Source organism: Ambystoma mexicanum, chromosome 3q (genome assembly GCF_040938575.1).
Source record: "Ambystoma mexicanum isolate Mex_15411 chromosome 3q, UKY_AmexF1_1, whole genome shotgun sequence".
NCBI classification, from domain to species: Eukaryota; Metazoa; Chordata; class Amphibia; order Caudata; family Ambystomatidae; genus Ambystoma; species Ambystoma mexicanum.
This window is the reverse complement of record NC_090926.1, coordinates 1,301,185,832-1,301,212,179: the sequence shown is the minus strand read 5'-3', so window position 1 is coordinate 1,301,212,179 and position 26,348 is coordinate 1,301,185,832. Positions and strand designations below refer to the sequence as shown.

General features: G+C 50.3%; 1 protein-coding gene across 3 annotated transcripts in view; it reads left to right on the top strand.

Moving 5' to 3' along the window:
- LOC138447910 (breast cancer anti-estrogen resistance protein 3 homolog) overlaps positions 1-26,348 on the top strand; it is a 350,104-nt gene that overhangs the window by 170,161 nt on the left and 153,595 nt on the right. For all 3 annotated transcript variants that reach the window (XM_069604426.1, XM_069604428.1, XM_069604427.1), the window contains exon 4: positions 11,005-11,102. In XM_069604426.1, the coding sequence (XP_069460527.1) occupies positions 11,005-11,102 (98 nt within the window). The remainder of the gene's footprint in view (positions 1-11,004; positions 11,103-26,348) is intronic.

The window sequence follows — 26,348 nt, the reverse complement described above, 5'->3', positions numbered from 1 at the left end:
TTCACCCTTACACCCTCCACCGCCTCCACACTTCCCTTACACCCTCCACCGCCTCCACGCTTCCCTTACACCCTCCACCGCCTCCCTTTCACCCTCCACTGCCTCCACGCTTCCCTTACACTCTCCACCGCCTCCACGCTTCCCTTACACTCTCCACCGCCTCCACACTTCCCTTACACCCTCCACCGCCTCCACGCTTCCCTTACACCCTCCACCGCCTCCACGCTTCCCTTACACCCTCCACCGCCTCCACGCTTCCCTTACACCCTCCACCGCCTCCACGCTTCCCTTACACCCTCCACCGCCTCCACGCTTCCCTTTCACCCTCCACCGCCTCCACGCTTCCCTTTCACCCTCCACGCTTCCCTTTCACCCTCCACGCTTCCCTTACACTCTCCACCGCCTCCACACTTCCCTTACACCCTCCACCGCCTCCACGCTTCCCTTACACTCTCCACCGCCTCCACGCTTCCCTTACACTCTCCACCGCCTCCACGCTTCCCTTACACCCTCCACCGCCTCCACGCTTCCCTTACACCCTCCACCGCCTCCACGCTTCCCTTACACCCTCCACCGCCTCCACGCTTCCCTTACACCCTCCACCGCCTCCACGCTTCCCTTACACCCTCCACCGCCTCCACGCTTCCCTTACACCCTCCACCGCCTCCACGCTTCCCTTACACCCTCCACCGCCTCCACGCTTCCCTTACACCCTCCACCGCGTCCACGCTTCCCTTTCACCCTCCACCGCCTCCACGCTTCCCTTTCACCCTCCACGCTTCCCTTTCACCCTCCACCGCCTCCCTTTCACCCTCCACCGCCTCCACGCTTCCCTTTCACCCTCCACCGCCTCCCTTTCACCCTCCACCGCCTCCACGCTTCCCTTTCACCCTCCACCGCCTCCCTTTCACCCTCCACCGCCTCCACGCTTCCCTTTCACCCTCCACGCTTCCCTTTCACCCTCCACCGCCTCCCTTTCACCCTCCACCGCCTCCACGCTTCCCTTTCACCCTCCACCGCCTCCCTTTCACCCTCCACCGCCTCCACGCTTCCCTTTCACCCTCCACGCTTCCCTTTCACCCTCCACCGCCTCCCTTTCACCCTCCACCGCCTCCACGCTTCCCTTTCACCCTCCACCGCCTCCCTTTCACCCTCCACCGCCTCCACGCTTCCCTTTCACCCTCCACGCTTCCCTTTCACCCTCCACCGCCTCCACGCCTCCCTTTCACCCTCCACCGCCTCCACGCTTCCCTTACACCCTCCACCGCCTCCACACTTCCCTTACACCCTCCACCGCCTCCACGCTTCCCTTACACTCTCCACCGCCTCCACACTTCCCTTACACCCTCCACCGCCTCCACGCTTCCCTTTCACCCTTACACCCTCCACCGCCTCCACACTTCCCTTACACCCTCCACCGCCTCCACGCTTCCCTTACACTCTCCACCGCCTCCACACTTCCCTTACACCCTCCACCGCCTCCACGCTTCCCTTTCACCCTCCACCGCCTCCCTTTCACCCTCCACCGCCTCCACGCTTCCCTTTCACCCTCCACGCTTCCCTTTCACCCTCCACCGCCTCCACGCTTCCCTTTCACCCTCCACTGCCTCCACGCTTCCCTTTCACCCTCCACCGCCTCCCTTTCACCCTCCACCGCCTCCACGCTTCCCTTACACTCTCCACCGCCTCCACACTTCCCTTACACCCTCCACCGCCTCCACGCTTCCCTTACACCCTCCACCGCCTCCACGCCTCCCTTTCACCCTCCACGCTTCCCTTTCACCCTCCACCGCCTCCACGCTTCCCTCTCACCCTCCACCGCCTCCACGCTTCCCTTTCACCCTCCACCGCCTCCCTTTCACCCTCCACCGCCTCCACGCTTCCCTTACACTCTCCACCGCCTCCACACTTCCCTTACACCCTCCACCGCCTCCACGCTTCCCTTACACCCTCCACCGCCTCCACGCTTCCCTTTCACCCTCCACGCCTCCCTTTCACCCTCCACCGCCTCCACACTTCCCTTACACCCTCCACCGCCTCCACGCTTCCCTTTCACCCTTCACCGCCTCCACGCTTCCCTTTCACCCTCCAACGCCTCCACGCTTCCCTTACACCCTCCACGCCTCCCTTTCACCCTCCACCGCCTCCACGCCTCCCTTTCACCCTCCACCGCCTCCACGCTTCCCTTTCACCCTCCACGCTTCCCTTTCACCCTCCACCGCCTCCACGCTTCCCTTTCACCCTTTCACCCTCCACTGCCTCCACGCTTCCCTTTCATCCTCCACCGCCTCCACGCTTCCGTTTCACCCTCCCCCGCCTCCACGCTTCTCTTACACCCTCCACTGCCTCCACGCTTCCCTTACACCCTCCACGCTTCCCTTTCACCCTCCACCGCCTCCACGCTTCCCTTTCACCCTCCACGCTTCCCTTTCACCCTCCACCGCCTCCCTTTCACCCTCCACCGCCTCCACGCTTCCCTTTCACCCTCCACGCCTCCCTTTCACCCTCCCCCGCCTCCACGCTTCCCTTACACCCTCCACTGCCTCCACGCTTCCCTTACACCCTCCACGCTTCCCTTTCACCCTCCACCGCCTCCACGCTTCCCTTTCACCCTCCACGCTTCCCTTTCACCCTCCACCGCCTCCCTTTCACCCTCCACCGCCTCCACGCTTCCCTTTCACCCTCCACGCTTCCCTTACACCCTCCACCGCCTCCACACTTCCCTTACACCCTCCACCGCCTCCACGCTTCCCTTTCACCCTCCACCGCCTCCCTTTCACCCTCCACCGCCTCCACGCTTCCCTTTCACCCTCCACCGCCTCCCTTTCACCCTCCACCGCCTCCACGCTTCCCTTTCACCCTCCACGCTTCCCTTTCACCCTCCACCGCCTCCCTTTCACCCTCCACCGCCTCCACGCTTCCCTTTCACCCTCCACGCTTCCCTTTCACCCTCCACCGCCTCCCTTTCACCCTCCACCGCCTCCACGCTTCCCTTTCACCCTCCACGCCTCCCTTTCACCCTCCACCGCCTCCTGCAGAGCGCACTTGTTTGATAATGACGGCTTACTAGCAGGTGCTAAACAAGGCGTATTCCATAGGAATCCTTTGGTTTTACGTCTCGTGCAGGCATAAAACTAAATGATCTCTCAAGACGAGGAGGAATGAAACGTGGACATGCAAATTGCGCTGTGTGCCCCATCTGCACCTTGGAAGGGTGCGAGCATGGGGCAGATCGACAATCAAGAGCGTGAAGGCACTTTTACGCTTTCATTTTGCCCTCCACTCATCTTAAGATCTTCCTAAAATCTGGAATAAGTATCCATTCATTTTTGAAGGCTTGTGGAAAAGCGGACAATAGGTGTTGCTCCCTTCAAATGAACCAGTGAAGGTGGATTGGAATAGATCTACCACCCCCCTAAGGAGGTCAAAGAGAGGTCATTCTTAAAGAGTTCCTCCCGCTACACAAACTCCTCCACTTTGCCACCTGCACTCTGCACAACCTACCCAGATCCTCCCAGACTTCGAGGCACGGGCACCGTGCTGGTTGGCTCTCCATGCACAACCACTGCCTTCGTAATTTGCTCCTCCTATTAGCGGTCCTCCTCCTCCGCACCTGTAGGACTGTATCTCTGCGCTTCTCCTCTGCACTCAACAGTGCTGTCCCATACCCCCGCTGTACCTCTCACTTATGCTACTTCTCCATACTTTCCCCGCTCCGCTGGAACCCCGCTACCTATCACAATGAAAGCCATCACAAAGGAGCTCTTTAAAGGTTGGCTTAAAGTTCAGCTTCTTGCCAAAGAGAGAGGTCCCCCCGTGATAATGTAATTTCGCATATGTATTGTGATTAGTCTGGGGATGTCGTCCCTACTCCCCTAGTGGGAGACCTTTCGCAAAGTCCCTCTGGGGGGGATGCACCGGAGGAGGATCACATGGAGTGGAAGCCCCTTATGTGATTGGGGACAACCAAGGCTTCAGAGCTGCCAGAAGCACGGAAACTGCTCTCCTGAACATCCGTGAGGACTTGCTCTTGAACCTCGACTCCAACACTCCGTGTGTTCTCATTCTGCTCGATCTCTCTTCTGCCTTTGACACTGTCAACCATGCCATCCTGCTCAACCGTCTCCGTGATAACCTGGGTATCACTGGTCAGGCTCTGGCTTGGCTGACCTCTTTCCTTTCCATTCGACCCTCCCAGGTCCAACTGGGGTCTTTCCTCTCTGACATCTTTTTCTCCACCTGTGGTGTCCCCCAGGGATCTAACCTCTCCCCCTGGCTATTCAACCAGTACCTGGCACTCCTTGCTCACCGCATCGCCGCTCTCTGCCCCAACTTTCAGTGCTATGCGGACGATACCCAGCTCATTTTCAGGCTACCCTCGGCCTCCTCCTCTCCTTCCCTCATCTCTGACTGTCTGTCTGCTATCCAGGAATGGTGTGCCGCCAATGACCTCTGCCTTAATGCCAGTAAGACTGAGATTCTACTCATCGGCACACCCACTCCCTCCTTCCCTGCAGCTCTCTGGCCGGCCTCTCTTGGCCCTCTTCCTGCTCCTACCTGCAAGGCAAAAAACCTTGGGGTCATCTTCGACTCCACACTCTCCTTCTCTCCTCATATATCTGACGTCTCTAAGAAGTCACACTACCAGCTGCACCTCCTCAGAGGTATTCTTCCCTTCCTCTCCTTCCCCAAGAAGCTCACTGTCTCCCGAGCCCTGGTTCTCTCAAAGCTGGACTACTGTAACAGCCTCTATCTTAATCTGCCTGCCTCCACTCTCCGCCCTCTGCAACTCATCCAGAACAGGACTGCGAGACTTGTCCTTGGCCTCAAGCCCAGGGACCGTATCTCTCCAGGACTGAAATCTCTACACTGGCTCCCAGTGGCTGCGAGGATAAAGTTCAAAACCCTCTGCATTGTCCACAAGGCCTTCTGGGGCCTGGGTCCTAAATACCTTCAACTCTCTCTTCCTAAATATCTTCCTTCCCGAGCCCTTCGCTCATCCGTCTCCAACTCCCTCAGGGTCAGCCGCTTCTCGAAGCAACGAGCTGGGGTAGATCTCTCTCCGCGGCAGGGGCCTCCCTCTGGAACAGCCTTCCTGCCTCCCTGAAACTTGAGGAGAACCATCTCCGGTTCCGGAAGCACCTCAAAACCTTCCTCTTTGCTTCTGCTTTCTCCCTCCCTCTCCCCTGCTAAATTCTTCACTGAAACTGCACTGAACCTGCACCTGGGCCACTCTCACCGACCTTGGTCCTGGGCCCAGACACTCTCCACTTGCACTGCCTCCCTGGCAATCCCTGCACTGCGGGACTGTCTCTGTATCCCTACAGCCCCCCCCTTCCCAGCACTTGTCTGCACTTACCCTGCACTTGCCACCAGCTGGCCCTTTTCTTGTACTGCACTTCCCCCCCCCTTCCCCTTGCACTTCTCCCTTCCCCCTACCCCTGCACTTGCGCGATCTGAATGACACCTGGTCTAGTAGGATCGTTGTCTGTCCTCCCCTTGTTTCCCCCCTCCCTGCCTCGTCGCGCCTTGAAACACTTGTGTATAGGCGCGTTACAAATGCCATATCATATCATATCATATCACCATCAGAGAACACTGTATGCACCCGCTTGAAACGTCACCCAACCCCTTCTCCAATGCCAAATGTTCGTTACCCTTCTATAGACGGAGCCAATGTGTTCTGTTGTCAAGTTAGTCAACCTAATATACTTGACAAGACTAAAATACCTGAGAAAGTATGTAACATGGCTCTATTTCAAGTACTGTGAAGAAGAAGATGACGAGGAGTCAGAGGATCCCTCGTGAGAATCAGACTGCGTGGTCTAGCTTCTCATGGTAGGTGATTGGCCCAAAGCAATTCAATCAACCGGCGCAGGAGTTCAAAGGCAGCTCAACTGCGATACCAAGAGAGAGCTTTCCTCTGAGGAGGAACTGCACCAGGCGAGCAGACAAGAGCTGAAAGGGAAGCCGTGAACGCAGGAGGTGAACCCGAACGTGGTCCAGGATGAAAGGACTACTCCGGCTGCTGCCAAGTCAAACCTCTGGGCACCCCAGACCCTGACAAAGCACCCGGGAAGGCTCAGATGTCTGCAGAGCCAGTGCAGACCCTACCGGTTACCCGAACATTACCAGAGCCTCGAGAAGCGATACAGCTGCTCGGGAAACGCTGGTATCTGTACAGAAGAGACTGACAGGTATACGGGTTACCCGAAAGGTGCTAGAGGTATGGGGAAGCAAGGGGGTCAACGCAGAAGCTCGAATAAAAGGGTCTGGCCCCTAAGAAGAGATTGGAAATCTGGGACCCACACCCATATGGAAGTCCAAGCGTAAAAGGGTCTGGGACCCCAAGAATAATGAAGATGGAGAAACAGGAATCGTATGTTCGGCAGGAAAGTGAACCAAGCAGATACAAAAATGAATTGCGAGTGGGATCGGCACCCATATGAGAGGGTCTGGATTCCTGACTGTGCAAGGAACAAACAAAGAAAAGGGTCTGCTTGGCAGGGGAGTAAGCCAAGTGGATACAACGCTACATTACGAGTCTGGGACCCGCACCCACATGAGAGACAAAAAACCTAAAGTAACGAAGAGTAAGAAGATCTGGGACCCTGTGAGGAAAGAGAGACAGTACATGAGAGGACAGTGTCATGGTAGGAGAGTAAACCAAGACGTTCAGAATATTGCAAGTCTGGAACCTGCACCCCAAATGAGAGTTTGATAATAAGTGGGACAAGAAGCCTGGAACTGAAAATGAGCAATCAGAAGGAATCCTGCGCTTGGTAGGAAAGTGTGCCAAGTTGGTGGGCTAAAGAACTATGTATTTTAGATGCATATTCTTGTGAGTTACCCAGTGGCATTTGCCTACGAGAATGCGGGGCTCAGGAGCCCAAAAAGGAAAGACAGTAGAACAAGAAGGGCTGTAGGGGAAAGGAGCACGACCCCAGCTCTGGACTCTCACATTTGTAAACATGGTTTATTTCATCCGTTTTGATTACCCGAGAGACTAGCAACTACAATGAGCACTTTACGTTGGGAAGAGATCCTCCTTACACAGTGGATATAAGTTACTAGTGTTAGAGACAGAAGTAGACTTTGAGACACAGCAGTGACAGTCTTTATAGTTTTGGACATTCGGACAATTTCACTAGTTTTCTTTGAGGCAGGGAAACCCCTCTTAGTTTCAGGGATCGAGAGGCATATTTCCAACCCTTTCTTGATCAATAAAATGTTCTGCTCAAAAATATGCCACTATGCCTTCTGAGCCTTACCTCTGCACCCTCACAGTATATAGTCCTCCTCGTCAGTAATTGCCCTCCCTGGGTTAATATGACCTATGTAGGTCACTGGTTTCTCATTTATTATTTTTCTTTTGTCCCTGGTCTATGTCCCACTTGGTTCAATCCCTCATAAATTGGCTCGCCACTTGTATAGTACAGGCACCCTTCGGGGGAATAATATCAAACAGTGAGGTAAGGAAGACGGAGAGTTCAAGATTTACAATGATCCGTGCTTTCACTTTGATTAGAAATATCTACAAATTCTTTATTAGATAATTAAAATACATCGATAAGTAAATCTAATGTGACACAGTTAATAAAAACAATTACAAAAATAGCAAGTGACCTTTTATAATCCCCAATGATTAACTCTTCTCTATAGAGTATTTTGTCGGTAGGTAGGTTGTAAGTCTCCACTTCCTTTTGAGGTTTTAGAAATATACCAGGATTTACTAGGGACAGCTACTCCGCAACACAGAAAAAGCCTAATACTAGCAAATGCCAACAAAGACAATCAGAGAGACTAAGAAGAACGGCATGCGCGGTATGCTTAAAGACCATACCAAAATGGCACACGTAAAACTGACAAGTGCAACATATTTAAAGAAACGAGAAGGATAGCCTAGGTGTGCCTCAAGATCAACAGAGACGGAGCTATACAAGGACACCCCGACAATTGGAGAGGGTTCTAACGGAGGTGAGCACGTAGTCATAATGATTGGCGATAGTTTAAATACTATGCCGCATTAAGAGGTAGCTCAAATAATGATAACATGAATAGGAATCGATATATAGATTGAACCTTGACAGTAGTGAGATACAAACAATACTAAGTATTTCTACTTTTAATAACAGGTCACAAAAGCTGAACAAGAGCAATCACGATCCTTAAAGTGCCGAGAGGCCCCTACTAAGACGCAAATGCATGTTCAGAAGTATAGGATATAAATTCTTGATACACCCGGAAGAGGACAGTAAAGATCCACATGATACAGGTGGGTGCAACATATTAGACATAGGAACTGTAAGATGTTAACACGGGAAGAGAGGACTCGAGAGATAAGAGAAACACAAGGTATATGGTGACATATGAAGCATATTTATTTCGCTTTACACAGATGCATATGGATGATACAACTGCTTAGCAGTCTGCCCCAATGCTCAGTGGCCGCACCCACAGACCGACTCAGGTAACCATACCCTGAGCCTTAGGTCAATGGTCCTAATGGGCTGTGACAGTAAACCAGCATTTATAGCTAATACTGTGTGTTGTTTGTTTTTATTGAAAGCTCAAAAATTCTCAGAAAATTCTCAGAAAGAAAGACGAAACATAGGCAGACCCCCAATAGAACAGTGACAACAGATTGAAAACTCCTGAAGAATGATCACTATTTGTAGACTATGAACAGAAACATGTTGAGAATATAACACTCTGTAATCCAATTTCGGTGTTAGATCACAAAGGCTTTTTTTTATAAAACCTCAAAAGGAAGTGGAGACTTGCACCCTACCTACCGACAAAATACTCTATAGAGAAGAGTTTTAATCATTGAGGATTATAAAAGGTCACTTACTATTTTTGTAATTGTTTTTAATAATTGTGTCATATTGGATTTACTTATCGGTGTGTTTTAACATTGTGTCTTAATTATCTCATAAAGAATTTGTATATATTTCTAATCAAAGTGAAAGCACGGATCATTGTAAATCTTGAACTGTCCGTTTTCCTTACCTCACTGTTTGATATTATACGTACACTCCTGGATAGAGGTAGGGTTAGCACTAGTTAGTCAACAAGTGCACCCTGGGATTCCCCCTATTAATACAGTACCCTTCGGGGGAATGCCTGTGTCATTGGTCAATGTGTTATTGTAAGTCATTCCTGATCGAACTTCAAATAAATACCAATAAAGACAAAGCTGCAAATTCCCAGATAAGCCCTTTAGTAACATTCCTTGTGAGGCTGATAGTCACTGGTCCAGATGGAACCCCTGAAGAGCTATCCAGTCCACCTCAACCCTGACCTCCAGCACCCCTACCTCAGTACTGGGATCTACATAGACCTCTGCCAGTGCACCTCAACCCTGACCTCCAGCACCCTTATTCCAGTACTGGAATCCCTGAAGAGCTATCCAGTCCCCCTCAACCCTGATCTCCAGCACCCCTACCTCACTACTGGGATCGACACAGAGCTCTGCCAGTGCACCTCAACTCTGACCTCCAGCACCCCTACCTCAGTACTGGGATCTACAGAGGGCTCAGCCAGTGCACCTCAACCCTGACCTCCAGCACCCTTATTCGAGTACTGGAATCCCTGCAGAGCTATCCAGTCCACCTCAACCCTGACCTCCAGCACCCCTACCGCAGTACTGGGATCTACACAGAGCTCTGCCAGTGCACCTCAACCCTGACCTCCAGCACCCTTATTCCAGTACTAGAATCCCTGAAGAGCTATCCAGTCCACCTCAACCCCGACCTCCAGCATCCCTACCTCAGTACTGGGATCTACATAGAGCTCTGCCAGTGCACCTCAACCCTGACCTCCAGCACCCTTATTCTAGTACTGGAATCCCTCAAGAGCTATCCAGTCCCCCTCAACCCTGACCTCCAGCACCCCTACCTCAGTACTGGGATCTACAGAGAGCTCAGCTAGTGCACCTCAACCCTGACCTCCAGCACCCTTATTCCATTATTGGAATCCCTGAAGAGCTATCCAGTCCACCTCAACCCTGACCTCCAGCACCCCTACCTCACTACTGGGATCTACACAGACCTCTGCCAGTGCACCTCAACCCTGACCTCCAGCACCCTTATTCCAGTACTGGAATCCCTGAAGAGCTATCCAGTCCACCTCAACCCCAACCTCCAGCACCCCTACCTCAGTACTGGGATCTACACAGAGCTCTGTCAGTGCACCTCAACCCTGACCTCCAGCACCCTTATTCCAGTACTGGAATCCCTGAAGAGCTATCCAGTCCCCCTCAAACCTGACCTCCAGCACCCCTACCTCAGTACTGGAATCTACACAGACCTCTGCCAGTGCACCTCAACCCTGACCTCCAGCACCCTTATTCCAGTACTGGAATCCCCGAAGAACTTTCCAGTCCACCTCAACCCTGTCCTCCAGCTCCCCTACCTCACAACTGGGATCTACACAGAGCTCTGCCAGTGCACCTCAACCCTGACCTCCAGCACCCTTATTCCAGTACTGGAATCCCTGAAGAGCTATCCAGCCCCCCTCAACCCTGACCTCCAGCACCCCTACCTCAGTACTGGGATCTACACAGAGCTCTGCCAGTGCACCTCAACCCTAACCTCCAGCACCCCTACCTCAGTCCTGGGATCTACATAGAGCTCTGCCAGTGCACCTCAACTCTGACCTCTAGCATCCCTACCTCAGTACTGGGACCTACACGGAGCTCTGCCAGTGCACCTCAACCCTGACCTCCAGCACCCCTACCTCAGTACTGGGATCTACACAGAGCTCTGCCAGTGCACCTCAACCCTGACCTCCAGCACCCCTACCTCAGTCCTGGGATCTACACAGAGCTCTGCCAGTGCACCTCAACCCTGACCTCCAGCACCCCTACCTCAGTACTGGGATCTACACAGAGCTCTGCCAGTGCATCTCAACCCTGTTCCTCCACCATCTCAGGCATTACCCCACAGTTCACAGCTGCTTTTATTTTTCCTTTTACAGTTTTAATTTATGTTTATTCCACAGAATCAAAGACAAATGTGGAAGTCACCCGGTGAACCTGGACTCTGTGGGGAGGAGACCATCCCTACACACCGCGCAGTCTGACAGCAACCTGCTGACAGGTGAGACCATCCCTACACACCGCGCAGTCTGACAGCAACCTGCTGACAGGTGAGACCCTCCCTACACACTGCGCAGTCTAACAGCAACCTGCTGACAGGTGAGACCCTCCCTACACACTGCGCAATCTGACAGCAACCTCCTGACAGGTGAGAACATTGCTACATACTGTGTAGTCTGACAGCAACCTGCTGACAGGTGAGACCATTGCTACATACTGTGCAGTCTGACAGCAACCTGCTCACAGTTACGACCATCTGTAGACATCGCAGTCTGACAGGAGGGAAAGTGACATTAGAGGAGGGAAAGTGACATTAGAGGAAGAGGGAAAGTGACATTAGAGGAAGAGGGAAAGTGACATTAACGGAGGAGGGAAAGTGACATTAGAGGAGGAAGGCAATTGACATTAGAAGAGGAGGGAAAGTGACATTAGAGGAGGCGGGAAAGTGACATTAGAGGAGCGAAAGTGACATTAGAGGAGATGGGAAAGTGACATGAGAGGAGGAGGGAAATTGACATTAGAGGAGGGAAAGTGACATTAGAGGAGGAGGGAAAGTGACATTGGAGGAAGAGGGGAGTTGACATTAGAGGAGGAAAAGTGACATTAGAAGAGGGAAGGTGACATTAGAGGAGGAGGGAAAGTGACATTAGAGGAGGGAAGGTGACAGAGGAAGAGGGAAAATGACAGAGGAAAAGGGAAAGTGACATTAGAAGAGGAGGGAAAGTGACATTAGAGGAGGAGGGAAAGTGACATTAGAAGAGGAGGGAAAGTGACATTAGTGGAGGAGGGAAAGTGACATTAGAGGAGGAGGAAAAATGACATTAGAGGGGAGGGAAAGTGATATTAGAGGAGGAGGGAAAGTGACGTTAGAAGAGGGAAAGTGACATTAGAGGAAGAGGGAAAGTGACATTAGAGGAGGAGGGAAAGTGACATTAGAGGAGGAAGGCAATTGACATTAGAAGAGGAGGGAAAGTGACATTAGAGGAGGAGGGAAAGTGACATTAGAGGAGGGGAAAGTGACATTAGAGGAGGGAAAGTGACATTAGAGAAGGAGGGAAAGTGACATTAGAGGAGGGAAAGTAACATTAGAGGTTGAGCGAAAGTGACATTAGAGGAGGAGGGAAAGTGACATTAGAGGAGGAGGGAAAGTGACAGAGGAGGAGGGAAAGTGACATTAGAGGAGGGAAAGTGACATTAGAGGAAGAGGGAAGGTGACATTAGAGGAGAAAGGCAATTGACATTAGAAGAGGAGAGAAAGTGACATTAGAGGAGGAGGGAAAGTGACATTAGAGGAGGAGGGAAAGTGACATTAGAGGAGGAAAAGTGACATTAGAGGAGGAGGGAAAGTGACATTAGAGGAGGAGGGAAAATGACATTAGAGGAGAGGGAAAGGGATGTTAGAGGAGGAGGGAAAGTGACATTAGAGGAGGGAAAGTGACATTAGAGGAAGAGGGAAAGTGACATTAGAGGAGGAGGGAAAGTGACATTAGAGGAGGAAGGCAATTGACATTAGAAGAGGAGGGAAAGTGACATTAGAAGAGGAGGGAAAGTGACATTAGAGGAGGAGGGAAAGTGACATAAGAGGAGGGGAAAGTGACATTAGAGGAGGGAAAGTGACATTAGAGAAGGAGGAAAAGTGACATTAGAGGAGGGAAAGTGACATTAGCGGTTGAGCGAAAGTGACATTAGAGGAGGAGGGTAAGTGACATTAGAGGAGGAGGAAAAATGACATTAGAGGAGAGGGAAAGTGATATTAGAGGAGGAGGGAAAGTGACATTAGAGGGGGGAAAGTGACATTAGAGGAAGAGGGAAAGTGACATTAGAGGAGGAGGGAAAGTGACATTAGAGGAGGAAGGCAGTTGACATTAGAAGAGGAGCGAAAGTGACAGAGGAGGAGGGAAAGTGACATTAGAGGAGGGGAAAGTGACATTAGAGGAGGGAAAGTGACATTAGAGAAGGAGGGAAAGTGACATTAGAGGAGGGAAAGTGACATTAGAGTTTGAGCGAAAGTGACATTAGAGGAGGAGGGAAAGTGACATTAGAGGAGGAGGGAAAGTGACATTAGAGGAGGAAAAGTGACATTAGAGGAGGAGGGAAAGTGACATTAGAGGAGGGAAAATGAAATTAGAGGAGAGGGAAAGTGATATTAGAGGAGGAGGGAAAGTGACATTAGAGGAGGGAAAGTGACATTAGAGGAAGGGGGAAAGTGACATTAGAGGAGGGAAAGTGACATTGGAGAAGGAGGGAACGAGGAGGGAAAGTGACATTAGAGGAGGGAAAGTGACATTAGAGGAGGGGAAAGTGACATTAGAGGAGGGAAAGTGACATTAGAGAAGGAGGGAAAGTGACATTAGAGGAGGGAAAGTGACATTAGAGGTTGAGCGAAAGTGACATTAGAGGAGGAGGGAAAGTGACATTAGAGGAGGAGGGAAAGTGACATTAGAGGAGGAGGGAAAGTGACATTAGAGGAGGGAAAGTGACATTAGAGGAAGAGGGAAAGTGACATTAGAGGAGGAGGGAAAGTGACATTAGAGGAGGAGGGAAAGTGACATTAGAGGAAGAGGGAAAGTGACATTAGAGGAGGAGGGAAAGTGACATTAGAGGAAGAGGGAAAGTGACATTAGAGGAGGAGGGAAAGTGACATTAGAGGAGGAGGGAAAGTGACATTAGATGAGGGAAAGTGGCATTAGAGGAAGAGGGGAAGTGACATTAGAGGAAGAGGGAAAGTGACATTAGAGGAGGAGGGAAAGTGACATTAGAGGAAGAGGGAAAGTGACATTACAGGAGGAGGGAAAGTGACATTAGAGGAGGAGGGAAAGTGACATTAGAGGAGGAGGGAAAATGACATTAGAGGAAAGGGAAAGTGATATTAGAGGAGGGAAAGTGACATTAGAGGAGGAAGGCAATTGACATTAGAAGAGGAGGGAAAGTGACATTAGAGGAGGGAAAGTGACATTAGAGGAGGAAGGCAATTGACATTAGAAGAGGAGGGAAAGTGACATTAGAGGAGGAGGGAAAGTGACATTAGAGGAGGGGAAAGTGACATTAGAGGAGGGAAAGTGACATTAGAGGAGGGAAAGTGACATTAGAGGTTGAGCGAAAGTGACATTAGAGGAGGAGGGAAAGTGACATTAGAGGAGGAGGGAAAGTGACATTAGAGGAGGGAAAGTGACATTAGAGGAAGAGGGGAAGTGACATTAGAGGAAGAGGGAAAGTGACATTAGAGGAGGAGGGACAGTGACGTTAGAGGAAGAGGGAAAGTGACATTAGAGGAGGAGGGAAAGTGACATTAGAGGAAGAGGGAAAGTGACATTAGAGGTTGAGCGAAAGTGACATTAGAGGTTGAGCGAAAGTGACATTAGAGGAGGAGGGAAAGTGACATATGAGGAGGAGGGAAAGTGACATTAGAGGAGGGAAAGTGACTTTAGAGGAAGAGGGGAAGTGACATTAGAGGAAGAGGGAAAGTGACATTAGAGGAGGAGGGAAAGTGACATTGGAGGAAGAGAGAAAGTGACATTAGAGGAGGAGGGAAAGTGACATTAGAGGAGGGGGAAAGTGACATTAGAGGAGGAAAGTGACATTAGAGGAGGAGGGAAAGTGACATTAGAGGAGGGAAAGTGACATTAGAGAAGGAGGGGAGGTGACATTAGAGGAGGAGGGAAAGTGACATTAGAGGAGGGAAAGTGACATTAGAGGAAGAGGGGAAGTGACATTAGAGGAAGAGGGAAAGTGACATTAGAGGAGGAGGGACAGTGACGTTAGAGGAAGAGGGAAAGTGACATTAGAGGAGGAGGGAAAGTGATATTAGAGGAAGAGGGAAAGTGACATTAGAGGTTGAGCGAAAGTGACATTAGAGGTTGAGTGAAAGTGACATTAGAGGAGGGAAAGTGACATTAGAGGAGGAGGGAAAGTGACATTAGAGGAGGGAAAGTGACATTAGGGGAGGAGGGAAAGTGACATTAGAGGTTGAGCGAAAGTGACATTAGAGGAGGAGGGAAAGTGACATTAGGGGAGGAGGGAAAGTGACATTAGAGGAGGGAAAGTGACATTAGAGGAAGAGGGGAAGTGACATTAGAGGAAGAGGGAAAGTGACATTAGAGGAGGAGGGAAAGTGACATTAGAGGAAGAGGGAAAGTGACATTAGAGGTTGAGCGAAAGTGACATTAGAGGTTGAGCGAAAGTGACATTAGAGGAGGGAAAGTGACATTAGAGGAGGAGGGAAAGTGACATTAGAGGAGGGAAAGTGACATTAGGGGAGGAGGGAAAGTGACATTAGAGGTTGAGCGAAAGTGACATTAGAGGAGGAGGGAAAGTGACACTAGAGGAGGAGGGAAAGTGACATTAGAGGAGGAGGGAAAGTGAAGTCTGGAATACGAGTGAACATTTGCATTTTCTTTTACTTGGCAACAAGTAGTCTTCTTGCCTGCTGCTCCTGCCCACCAATGTTCAGTGCTACTAATATAAACAGTGCTATGCAAACAGTAGTACTTCTACCACCAGCAGTAGCCTTACCACCACCAACGGTAACAATATTACTGCTATTGCCATTAGTAGTATTTGTAATAACACTAGTATTAGTGCTGGTGGCATTAATGCCACTGGTACTTGTATTACTCACATGCCTAGTAACAGTAGTGCCAGCAGTACTAAGACTGCTACTGATAGTAGTAGCGTTAGCGGTCATAGTAGTTCTCAGCGGCCAGGTGGCTCATGTCATGTATAGTTCCTTGCACCACTCCTGACTTTCTTTGCATGCTGGAACTTGTAGGCCTATACTTCTAATTGAAACAATGAAACTACAAGCCAAGCATGCTAAGTGAAAGGCTGGTACCGGCTGAAGGTGTCGCGCGTGACAGGCAGTCACTTGACAGCTGTGCTATTGGTACTATCAATACTGCTGCTGCTGGGAGTGTTACCACCACTACACACAGTAGCAGTACTGGCATCCACAGAAGTGCTAGCACTGTGACCAGGAGATGTGTCGCTAGGTGCTGTGCTGCTGCCCAGAGTAAAGCTACTGTTCCTACCTGCAGTAGCAGCGTACATATGGGTATTACTAACAGCAGCACACTATGGGTGCTCTAAATGCAGTAGCCCACTACTGCTGTAGGCCTACTCACACTAACACTATTGTTACTAAAAGCACTACTGCCAGTAGTGGTGCCATGCAGGTCTGGTGCTACTGTTCTAGGTGGTTCCGGATTAGTGGGTAGGTGGGCTTCCTGGTGCAAATTGAATGAGAAATCGACCTAACGTGGCTCCTTTCCGGCTTCCTCCCCTCCGCTGATGTCACTTCCTCTTTGAGGGCTTGAGATCAGCTCGCGAGGTGGAGGAGAACTGCAGCAGGAAAGGTGAAAGAGCTCAAGTCCTTCCTCTTCAAGGAATGCCTCCTCCCTGACACCTCGGTCCACACACCCTGCAGCCCCCACCCTACCCCAGCAAGTCAGGGATTATTGGCAACTCAATTTGGGCAGATGTAATGCTCATGTGTTTGATATTAACTATAGGGCAGCGACTACCCCCCTATAAAGGATGTAGGTGTGATGGCGGCCCTTCCTAACGCTTCCGATGATCCCACCACCTAATACACAGACCCTGGGCTATTCACTGACCACAGGGGCTATCGCTGGCTGACCTGCACCTGGCAGAGCAGAGCCCCAAGAGAGAGCAAGTCCTGCCCCTACACCACGTTCTACTGCACGTGTCTCCTACATTCCCAACCTCCACCCCAATCCTGTGTCATTTGTACGCGTGATGCCTTTTCCCTACTCCAGCCTTGTCCATCCGTGTCCTGCGTGTGCCTCTCTCTTCTCTTGGCTTCTATCATCCTCAACCTCCACTCTTGCCTGTGTCTACCCCTAAGCCCACCCTGGTCCTGTGGGTTTCTCTGCAGCCACCTTTTCAGCCATCATTCATGACATCATCCCATGGCCTCTGACTATACAAAGGACTGCCATTTTCCTGTGTCTTTCCCTGCACCTGTCCTTGTAATGCTTCACTCCCTGCATTCACCAGCACGCTATGCCTTGCACAACATTGTGCCTTCTCCTGTGTCTTTCCCTATGCCCTTTGCTGTCCTATATCTTGCCCTACATCTCGCCTTCTTCTGTGTCTTTCCCTATGCCATTTGCTGTCCTATATCTTGCCCTACATCTCGCCTTCTTCTGTGTCTTTCCCTATGCCCTTTGCTGTCCTATATCTTGCCCTACATCTCGCCTTCTTCTGTGTCTTTCCCTATGCCCTTTGCTGTCCTATATCTTGCCCTACATCTCGCCTTCTTCTGTGTCTTTCCCTATGCCCTTTGCTGTCCTATATCTTGCCCTACATCTCGCCTTCTCCTGTGTCTTTCCCTATGCCCTTTGCTGTCCTATATCTTGCCCTACATCTCGCCTTCTCCTGTGTCTTTCCCTATGCCCTTTGCTGTCCTATATCTTGCCCTACATCTCGCCTTCTCCTGTGTCTTTCCCTATGCCCTTTGCTGTCCTATATCTTGCCCTACATCTCGCCTTCTCCTGTGTCTTTCCCTATGCCCTTTGCTGTCCTATATCTTGCCCTACATCTCGCCTTCTCCTGTGTCTTTCCCTATGCCCTTTGCTGTCCTATATCTTGCCCTACATCTCGCCTTCTCCTGTGTCTTTCCCTATGCCCTTTGCTGTCCTATATCTTGCCCTACATCTCGCCTTCTTCTGTGTCTTTCCCTATGTCCTTTGCTGTCCTATATCTTGCCCTACATCTCGCCTTCTTCTGTGTCTTTCCCTATGCCGTTTGCTGTCCTATATCTTGCCCTACATCTCGCCTTCTTCTGTGTCTTTCCCTATGTCCTTTGCTGTCCTATATCTTGCCCTACATCTCGCCTTCTTCTGTGTCTTTCCCTATATCCTTTGCTGTCCTATATCTTGCCCTACATCTCGCCTTCTTCTGTGTCTTTCCCTATGTCCTTTGCTGTCCTATATCTTGCCCTACATCTCGCCTTCTCCTGTGTCTTTCCCTATGCCCTTTGCTGTCCTATATCTTGCCCTACATCTCGCCTTCTCCTGTGTCTTTCCCTATGCCCTTTGCTGTCCTATATCTTGCCCTACATCTCGCCTTCTCCTGTGTCTTTCCCTATGCCCTTTGCTGTCCTATATCTTGCCCTACATCTCGCCTTCTTCTGTGTCTTTCCCTATGTCCTTTGCTGTCCTATATCTTGCCCTACATCTCGCCTTCTTCTGTGTCTTTCCCTATGCCCTTTGCTGTCCTATATCTTGCCCTACATCTCGCCTTCTTCTGTGTCTTTCCCTATGTCCTTTGCTGTCCTATATCTTGCCCTACATCTCGCCTTCTTCTGTGTCTTTCCCTATGTCCTTTGCTGTCCTATATCTTGCCCTACATCTCGCCTTCTTCTGTGTCTTTCCCTATGCCCTTTGCTGTCCTATATCTTGCCCTACATCTCGCCTTCTTCTGTGTCTTTCCCTATGCCCTTTGCTGTCCTATATCTTGCCCTACATCTCGCCTTCTTCTGTGTCTTTCCCTATGCCCTTTGCTGTCCTATATCTTGCCCTACATCTCGCCTTCTTCTGTGTCTTTCCCTATGTCCTTTGCTGTCCTATATCTTGCCCTACATCTCGCCTTCTTCTGTGTCTTTCCCTATGCCCTTTGCTGTCCTATATCTTGCCCTACATCTCGCCTTCTTCTGTGTCTTTCCCTATGTCCTTTGCTGTCCTATATCTTGCCCTACATCTCGCCTTCTTCTGTGTCTTTCCCTATGTCCTTTGCTGTCCTATATCTTGCCCTACATCTCGCCTTCTTCTGTGTCTTTCCCTATGCCCTTTGCTGTCCTATATCTTGCCCTACATCTCGCCTTCTTCTGTGTCTTTCCCTATGTCCTTTGCTGTCCTATATCTTGCCCTACATCTCGCCTTCTCCTGTGTCTTTCCCTATGTCCTTTGCTGTCCTATATCTTGCCCTACATCTCGCCTTCTCCTGTGTCTTTCCCTATGTCCTTTGCTGTCCTATATCTTGCCCTACATCTCGCCTTCTCCTGTGTCTTTCCCTATGTCCTTTGCTGTCCTATATCTTGCCCTACATCTCGCCTTCTCCTGTGTCTTTCCCTATGTCCTTTGCTGTCCTATATCTTGCCCTACATCTCGCCTTCTCCTGTGTCTTTCCCTATGTCCTTTGCTGTCCTATATCTTGCCCTACATCTCGCCTTCTCCTGTGTCTTTCCCTATGCCCTTTGCTGTCCTATATCTTGCCCTACATCTCGCCTTCTTCTGTGTCTTTCCCTATGTCCTTTGCTGTCCTATATCTTGCCCTACATCTCGCCTTCTTCTGTGTCTTTCCCTATGCCCTTTGCTGTCCTATATCTTGCCCTACATCTCGCCTTCGCCTGTGTCTTTCCCTATGCCCTTTGCTGTCCTATATCTTGCCCTACATCTCGCCTTCGCCTGTGTCTTTCCCTATGCCCTTTGCTGTCCTATATCTTGCCCTACATCTCGCCTTCTTCTGTGTCTTTCCCTATGCCCTTTGCTGTCCTATATCTTGCCCTACATCTCGCCTTCTTCTGTGTCTTTCCCTATGCCCTTTGCTGTCCTATATCTTGCCCTACATCTCGCCTTCGCCTGTGTCTTTCCCTATGCCCTTTGCTGTCCTATATCTTGCCCTACATCTCGCCTTCTTCTGTGTCTTTCCCTATGCCCTTTGCTGTCCTATATCTTGCCCTACATCTCGCCTTCTCCTGTGTCTTTCCCTATGCCCTTTGCTGTCCTATATCTTGCCCTACATCTCGCCTTCTTCTGTGTCTTTCCCTATGCCCTTTGCTGTCCTATATCTTGCCCTACATCTCGCCTTCTCCTGTGTCTTTCCCTATGCCCTTTGCTGTCCTATATCTTGCCCTACATCTCGCCTTCTCCTGTGTCCTATATCTTGCCCTACATCTCGCCTTCTTCTGTGTCTTTCCCTATGCCCTTTGCTGTCCTATATCTTGCCCTACATCTCGCCTTCTCCTGTGTCTTTCCCTATGCCCTTTGCTGTCCTATATCTTGCCCTACATCTCGCCTTCTCCTGTGTCTTTCCCTATGCCCTTTTCTGTCCTATGTCTTGCCCTACATCTCGCCTTCTCCTGTGTCTTTCCCTATGCCCTTTGCTGTCCTATATCTTGCCCTACATCTCGCCTTCTCCTGTGTCTTTCCCTATGCCCTTTGCTGTCCTATGTCTTGCCCTACATCTCGCCTTCTCCTGTGTCTTTCCCTATGCCCTTTGCTGTCCTATATCTTGCCCTACATCTCGCCTTCTTCTGTGTCTTTCCCTATGCCCTTTGCTGTCCTATATCTTGCCCTACATCTCGCCTTCTCCTGTGTCTTTCCCTATGCCCTTTGCTGTCCTATATCTTGCCCTACATCTCGCCTTCTTCTGTGTCTTTCCCTATGCCCTTTGCTGTCCTATATCTTGCCCTACATCTCGCCTTCTTCTGTGTCTTTCCCTATGTCATTTGCTGTCCTATATCTTGCCCTACATCTCGCCTTCTTCTGTGTCTTTCCCTATGTCCTTTGCTGTCCTATATCTTGCCCTACATCTCGCCTTCTCCTGTGTCTTTCCCTATGTCCTTTGCTGTCCTATATCTTGCCCTACATCTCGCCTTCTCCTGTGTCTTTCCCTATGTCCTTTGCTGTCCTATATCTTGCCCTACATCTCGCCTTCTTCTGTGTCTTTCCCTATGTCCTTTGCTGTCCTATATCTTGCCCTACATCTCGCCTTCTCCTGTGTCTTTCCCTATGCCCTTTGCTGTCCTATATCTTGCCCTACATCTCGCCTTCTTCTGTGTCTTTCCCTATGCCCTTTGCTGTCCTATATCTTGCCCTACATCTCGCCTTCTTCTGTGTCTTTCCCTATGTCCTTTGCTGTCCTATATCTTGCCCTACATCTCGCCTTCGCCTGTGTCTTTCCCTATGCCCTTTGCTGTCCTATATCTTGCCCTACATCTCGCCTTCTCCTGTGTCTTTCCCTATGCCCTTTGCTGTCCTATATCTTGCCCTACATCTCGCCTTCTTCTGTGTCTTTCCCTATGTCCTTTGCTGTCCTATATCTTGCCCTACATCTCGCCTTCTCCTGTGTCTTTCCCTATGTCCTTTGCTGTCCTATATCTTGCCCTACATCTCGCCTTCGCCTGTGTCTTTCCCTATGCCCTTTGCTGTCCTATATCTTGCCCTACATCTCGCCTTCTCCTGTGTCTTTCCCTATGCCCTTTGCTGTCCTATATCTTGCCCTACATCTCGCCTTCTTCTGTGTCTTTCCCTATGCCCTTTGCTGTCCTATATCTTGCCCTACATCCCGCCTTCTTCTGTGTCTTTCCCTATGTCCTTTGCTGTCCTATATCTTGCCCTACATCTTGCCTTCGCCTGTGTCTTTCCCTATGCCCTTTGCTGTCCTATATCTTGCCCTACATCTCGCCTTCTCCTGTGTCTTTCCCTATGCCCTTTGCTGTCCTATATCTTGCCCTACATCTCGCCTTCTCCTGTGTCTTTCCCTATGCCCTTTGCTGTCCTATATCTTGCCCTACATCTCGCCTTCGCCTGTGTCTTTCCCTATGCCCTTTGCTGTCCTATATCTTGCCCTACATCTCGCCTTCTTCTGTGTCTTTCCCTATGTCCTTTGCTGTCCTATATCTTGCCCTACATCTCGCCTTCGCCTGTGTCTTTCCCTATGCCCTTTGCTGTCCTATATCTTGCCCTACATCTCGCCTTCTCCTGTGTCTTTCCCTATGCTCTTTGCTGTCCTATATCTTGCCCTACATCTCGCCTTCTCCTGTGTCTTTCCCTATGCCCTTTGCTGTCCTATATCTTGCCCTACATCTCGCCTTCTCCTGTGTCTTTCCCTATGTCCTTTGCTGTCCTATATCTTGCCCTACATCTCGCCTTCTTCTGTGTCTTTCCCTACGCCCTTTGCTGTCCTATATCTTGCTCTACATCTCGCCTTCTTCTGTGTCTTTCCCTATGTCCTTTGCTGTCCTATATCTTGCCCTACATCTCGCCTTCTTCTGCGTCTTTCCCTATGTCCTTTGCTGTCCTATATCTTGCCCTACATCTCGCCTTCTTCTGTGTCTTTCCCTATGTCCTTTGCTGTCCTATATCTTGCCCTACATCTCACCTTCTCCTGTGTCTTTCCCTATGCCCTTTGCTGTCCTATATCTTGCCCTACATCTCGCCTTCTCCTGTGTCTTTCCCTATGTCCTTTGCTGTCCTATATCTTGCCCTACATCTCGACTTCTTCTGTGTCTTTCCCTACGCCCTTTGCTGTCCTATATCTTGCCCTACATCTCGCCTTCTTCTGTGTCTTTCCCTATGTCCTTTGCTGTCCTATATCTTGCCCTACATCTCGCCTTCTTCTGTGTCTTTCCCTATGTCCTTTGCTGTCCTATATCTTGCCCTACATCTCGCCTTCTTCTGTGTCTTTCCCTATGTCCTTTGCTGTCCTATATCTTGCCCTACATCTCGCCTTCTCCTGTGTCTTTCCCTATGCCCTTTGCTGTCCTATATCTTGCCCTACATCTCGCCTTCTTCTGTGTCTTTCCCTATGTCCTTTGCTGTCCTATATCTTGCCCTACATCTCGCCTTCGCCTGTGTCTTTCCCTATGCCCTTTGCTGTCCTATATCTTGCCCTACATCTCGCCTTCGCCTGTGTCTTTCCCTATGCCCTTTGGTGTCCTATATCTTGCCCTACATCTCGCCTTCTTCTGTGTCTTTCCCTATGCCCTTTGGTGTCCTATATCTTGCCCTACATCTCGCCTTCTTCTGTGTCTTTCCCTATGTCCTTTGCTGTCCTATATCTTGCCCTACATCTCGCCTTCTTCTGTGTCTTTCCCTATGTCCTTTGCTGTCCTATATCTTGCCCTACATCTCGCCTTTTTCTGTGTCTTTCCCTATGTCCTTTGCTGTCCTATATCTTGCCCTACATCTCGCCTTCTCCTGTGTCTTTCCCTATGCCCTTTGCTGTCCTATATCTTGCCCTACATCTCGCCTTCTGCTGTGTCTTTCCCTATGCCCTTTGCTGTCCTATATCTTGCCCTACATCTCGCCTTCTCCTGTGTCTTTCCCTATGCCCTTTGCTGTCCTATATCTTGCCCTACATCTCGCCTTCTTCTGTGTCTTTCCCTATGCCCTTTGCTGTCCTATATCTTGCCCTACATCTCGCCTTCTTCTGTGTCTTTCCCTATGTCCTTTGCTGTCCTATATCTTGCCCTACATCTCGCCTTCTTCTGTGTCTTTCCCTATGTCCTTTGCTGTCCTATATCTTGCCCTACATCTCGCCTTCTCCTGTGTTTTTCCCTATGCCCTTTGCTGTCCTATATCTTGCCCTACATCTCGCCTTCTCCTGTGTCTTTCCCTATGCCCTTTGCTGTCCTATATCTTGCCCTACATCTCGCCTTCGCCTGTGTCTTTCCCTATGCCCTTTGCTGTCCTATATCTTGCCCTACATCTCGCCTTCTTCTGTGTCTTTCCCTATGTCCTTTGCTGTCCTATATCTTGCCCTACATCTCGCCTTCTCCTGTGTCTTTCCCTATGTCCTTTGCTGTCCTATATCTTGCCCTACATCTCGCCTTCTCCTGTGTCTTTCCCTATGCCCTTTGCTGTCCTATATCTTGCCCTACATCTCGCCTTCTTCTGTGTCTTTCCCTATGTCCTTTGCTGTCCTATATCTTGCCCTACATCTCGCCTTCGCCTGTGTCTTTCCCTATGTCCTTTGCTGTCCTATATCTTGCCCTACATCTCGCCTTCTCCTGTGTCTTTCCCTATGCCCTTTGCTGTCCTATATCTTGCCCTACATCTCGCCTTCTCCTGTGTCTTTCCCTATGCCCTTTGCTGTCCTATATCCTGCCCTACATCTCGCCTTCTTCTGTGTCTTTCCCTATGTCCTTTGCTGTCTTATATCTTGCCCTACATCTCGCCTTCGCCTGTGTCTTTCCCTATGTCCTTTGCTGTCCTATATCTTGCCCTACATCTCGCCTTCTCCTGTGTCTTTCCCTATGCCCTTTGCTGTCCTATATCTTGCCCTACATCTCGCCTTCTCCTGTGTCTTTCCCTATGCCCTTTGCTGTCCTATGTCCTTTGCTGTCCTATATCTTGCCCTACATCTCGCCTTCTCCTGTGTCCTATATCTTGCCCTACATCTCGCCTTCTCCTGTGTCTTTCCCTATGCCCTTTGCTGTCCTATATCTTGCCCTACATCTCGCCTTCTTCTGTGTCTTTCCCTATGCCCTTTGCTGTCCTATATCTTGCCCTACATCTCGCCTTCTCCTGTGTCTTTCCCTATGCCCTTTGCTGTCCTATATCTTGCCCTACATCTCGCCTTCGCCTGTGTCTTTCCCTATGCCCTTTGCTGTCCTATATCTTGCCCTACATCTCGCCTTCTCCTGTGTCTTTCCCTATGCCCTTTGTTGTCCTATATCTTGCCCTACATCTCGCCTTCTCCTGTGTCTTTCCCTATGCCCTTTGCTGTCCTATAACTTGCCCTACATCTCGCCTTCTCCTGTGTCTTTCCCTATGTCCTTTGCTGTCCTATATCTTGCCCTACATCTCGCCTTCTTCTGTGTCTTTCCCTATGCCCTTTGCTGTCCTATATCTTGCCCTACATCTCGCCTTCTCCTGTGTCTTTCCCTATGCCCTTTGCTGTCCTATATCTTGCCCTACATCTCGCCTTCTCCTGTGTCTTTCCCTATGCCCTTTGCTGTCCTATATCTTGCCCTACATCTCGCCTTCGCCTGTGTCTTTCCCTATGCCCTTTGCTGTCCTATATCTTGCCCTACATCTCGCCTTCGCCTGTGTCTTTCCCTATGTCCTTTGCTGTCCTATATCTTGCCCTACATCTCGCCTTCGCCTGTGTCTTTCCCTATGCCCTTTGCTGTCCTATATCTTGCCCTACATCTCGCCTTCTCCTGTGTCTTTCCCTATGCTCTTTGCTGTCCTATATCTTGCCCTACATCTCGCCTTCTCCTGTGTCTTTCCCTATGCCCTTTGCTGTCCTATATCTTGCCCTACATCTCGCCTTCTCCTGTGTCTTTCCCTATGTCCTTTGCTGTCCTATATCTTGCCCTACATCTCGCCTTCTCCTGTGTCTTTCCCTACGCCCTTTGCTGTCCTATATCTTGCCCTACATCTCGCCTTCTTCTGTGTCTTTCCCTATGTCCTTTGCTCTCCTATATCTTGCCCTACATCTCGCCTTCTCCTGTGTCTTTCCCTACGCCCTTTGCTGTCCTATATCTTGCCCTACATCTCGCCTTCTTCTGCGTCTTTCCCTATGCCCTTTGCTGTCCTATATCTTGCCCTACATCTCGCCTTCTCCTGTGTCTTTCCCTATGTCCTTTGCTGTCCTATATCTTGCCCTACATCTCGCCTTCGCCTGTGTCTTTCCCTATGCCCTTTGCTGTCCTATATCTTGCCCTACATCTCGCCTTCTCCTGTGTCTTTCCCTATGCCCTTTGCTGTCCTATATCTTGCCCTACATCTCGCCTTCTCCTGTGTCTTTCCCTATGTCCTTTGCTGTCCTATATCTTGCCCTACATCTCGCCTTCTCCTGTGTCTTTCCCTATGCCCTTTGCTGTCCTATATCTTGCCCTACATCTCGCCTTCTCCTGTGTCTTTCCCTATGCCCTTTGCTGTCCTATATCTTGCCCTACATCTCGCCTTCTCCTGTGTCCTATATCTTGCCCTACATCTCGCCTTCTCCTGTGTCTTTCCCTATGCCCTTTGCTGTCCTATATCTTGCCCTACATCTCGCCTTCTTCTGTGTCTTTCCCTATGCCCTTTGCTGTCCTATATCTTGCCCTACATCTCGCCTTCTTCTGTGTATTTCCCTATGCCCTTTGCTGTCCTATATCTTGCCCTACATCTCGCCTTCTTCTGTGTCTTTCCCTATGTCCTTTGCTGTCCTATATCTTGCCCTACATCTCGCCTTCTCCTGTGTCTTTCCCTATGCCCTTTGCTGTCCTATATCTTGCCCTACATCTCGCCTTCTCCTGTGTCTTTCCCTATGCCCTTTGCTGTCCTATATCTTGCCCTACATCTCGCCTTCTCCTGTGTCTTTCCCTATGCCCTTTGCTGTCCTATATCTTGCCCTACATCTCGCCTTCTCCTGTGTCTTTCCCTATGCCCTTTGCTGTCCTATATCTTGCCCTACATCTCGCCTTCTCCTGTGTCCTATATCTTGCCCTACATCTCGCCTTCTCCTGTGTCTTTCCCTATGCCCTTTGCTGTCCTATATCTTGCCCTACATC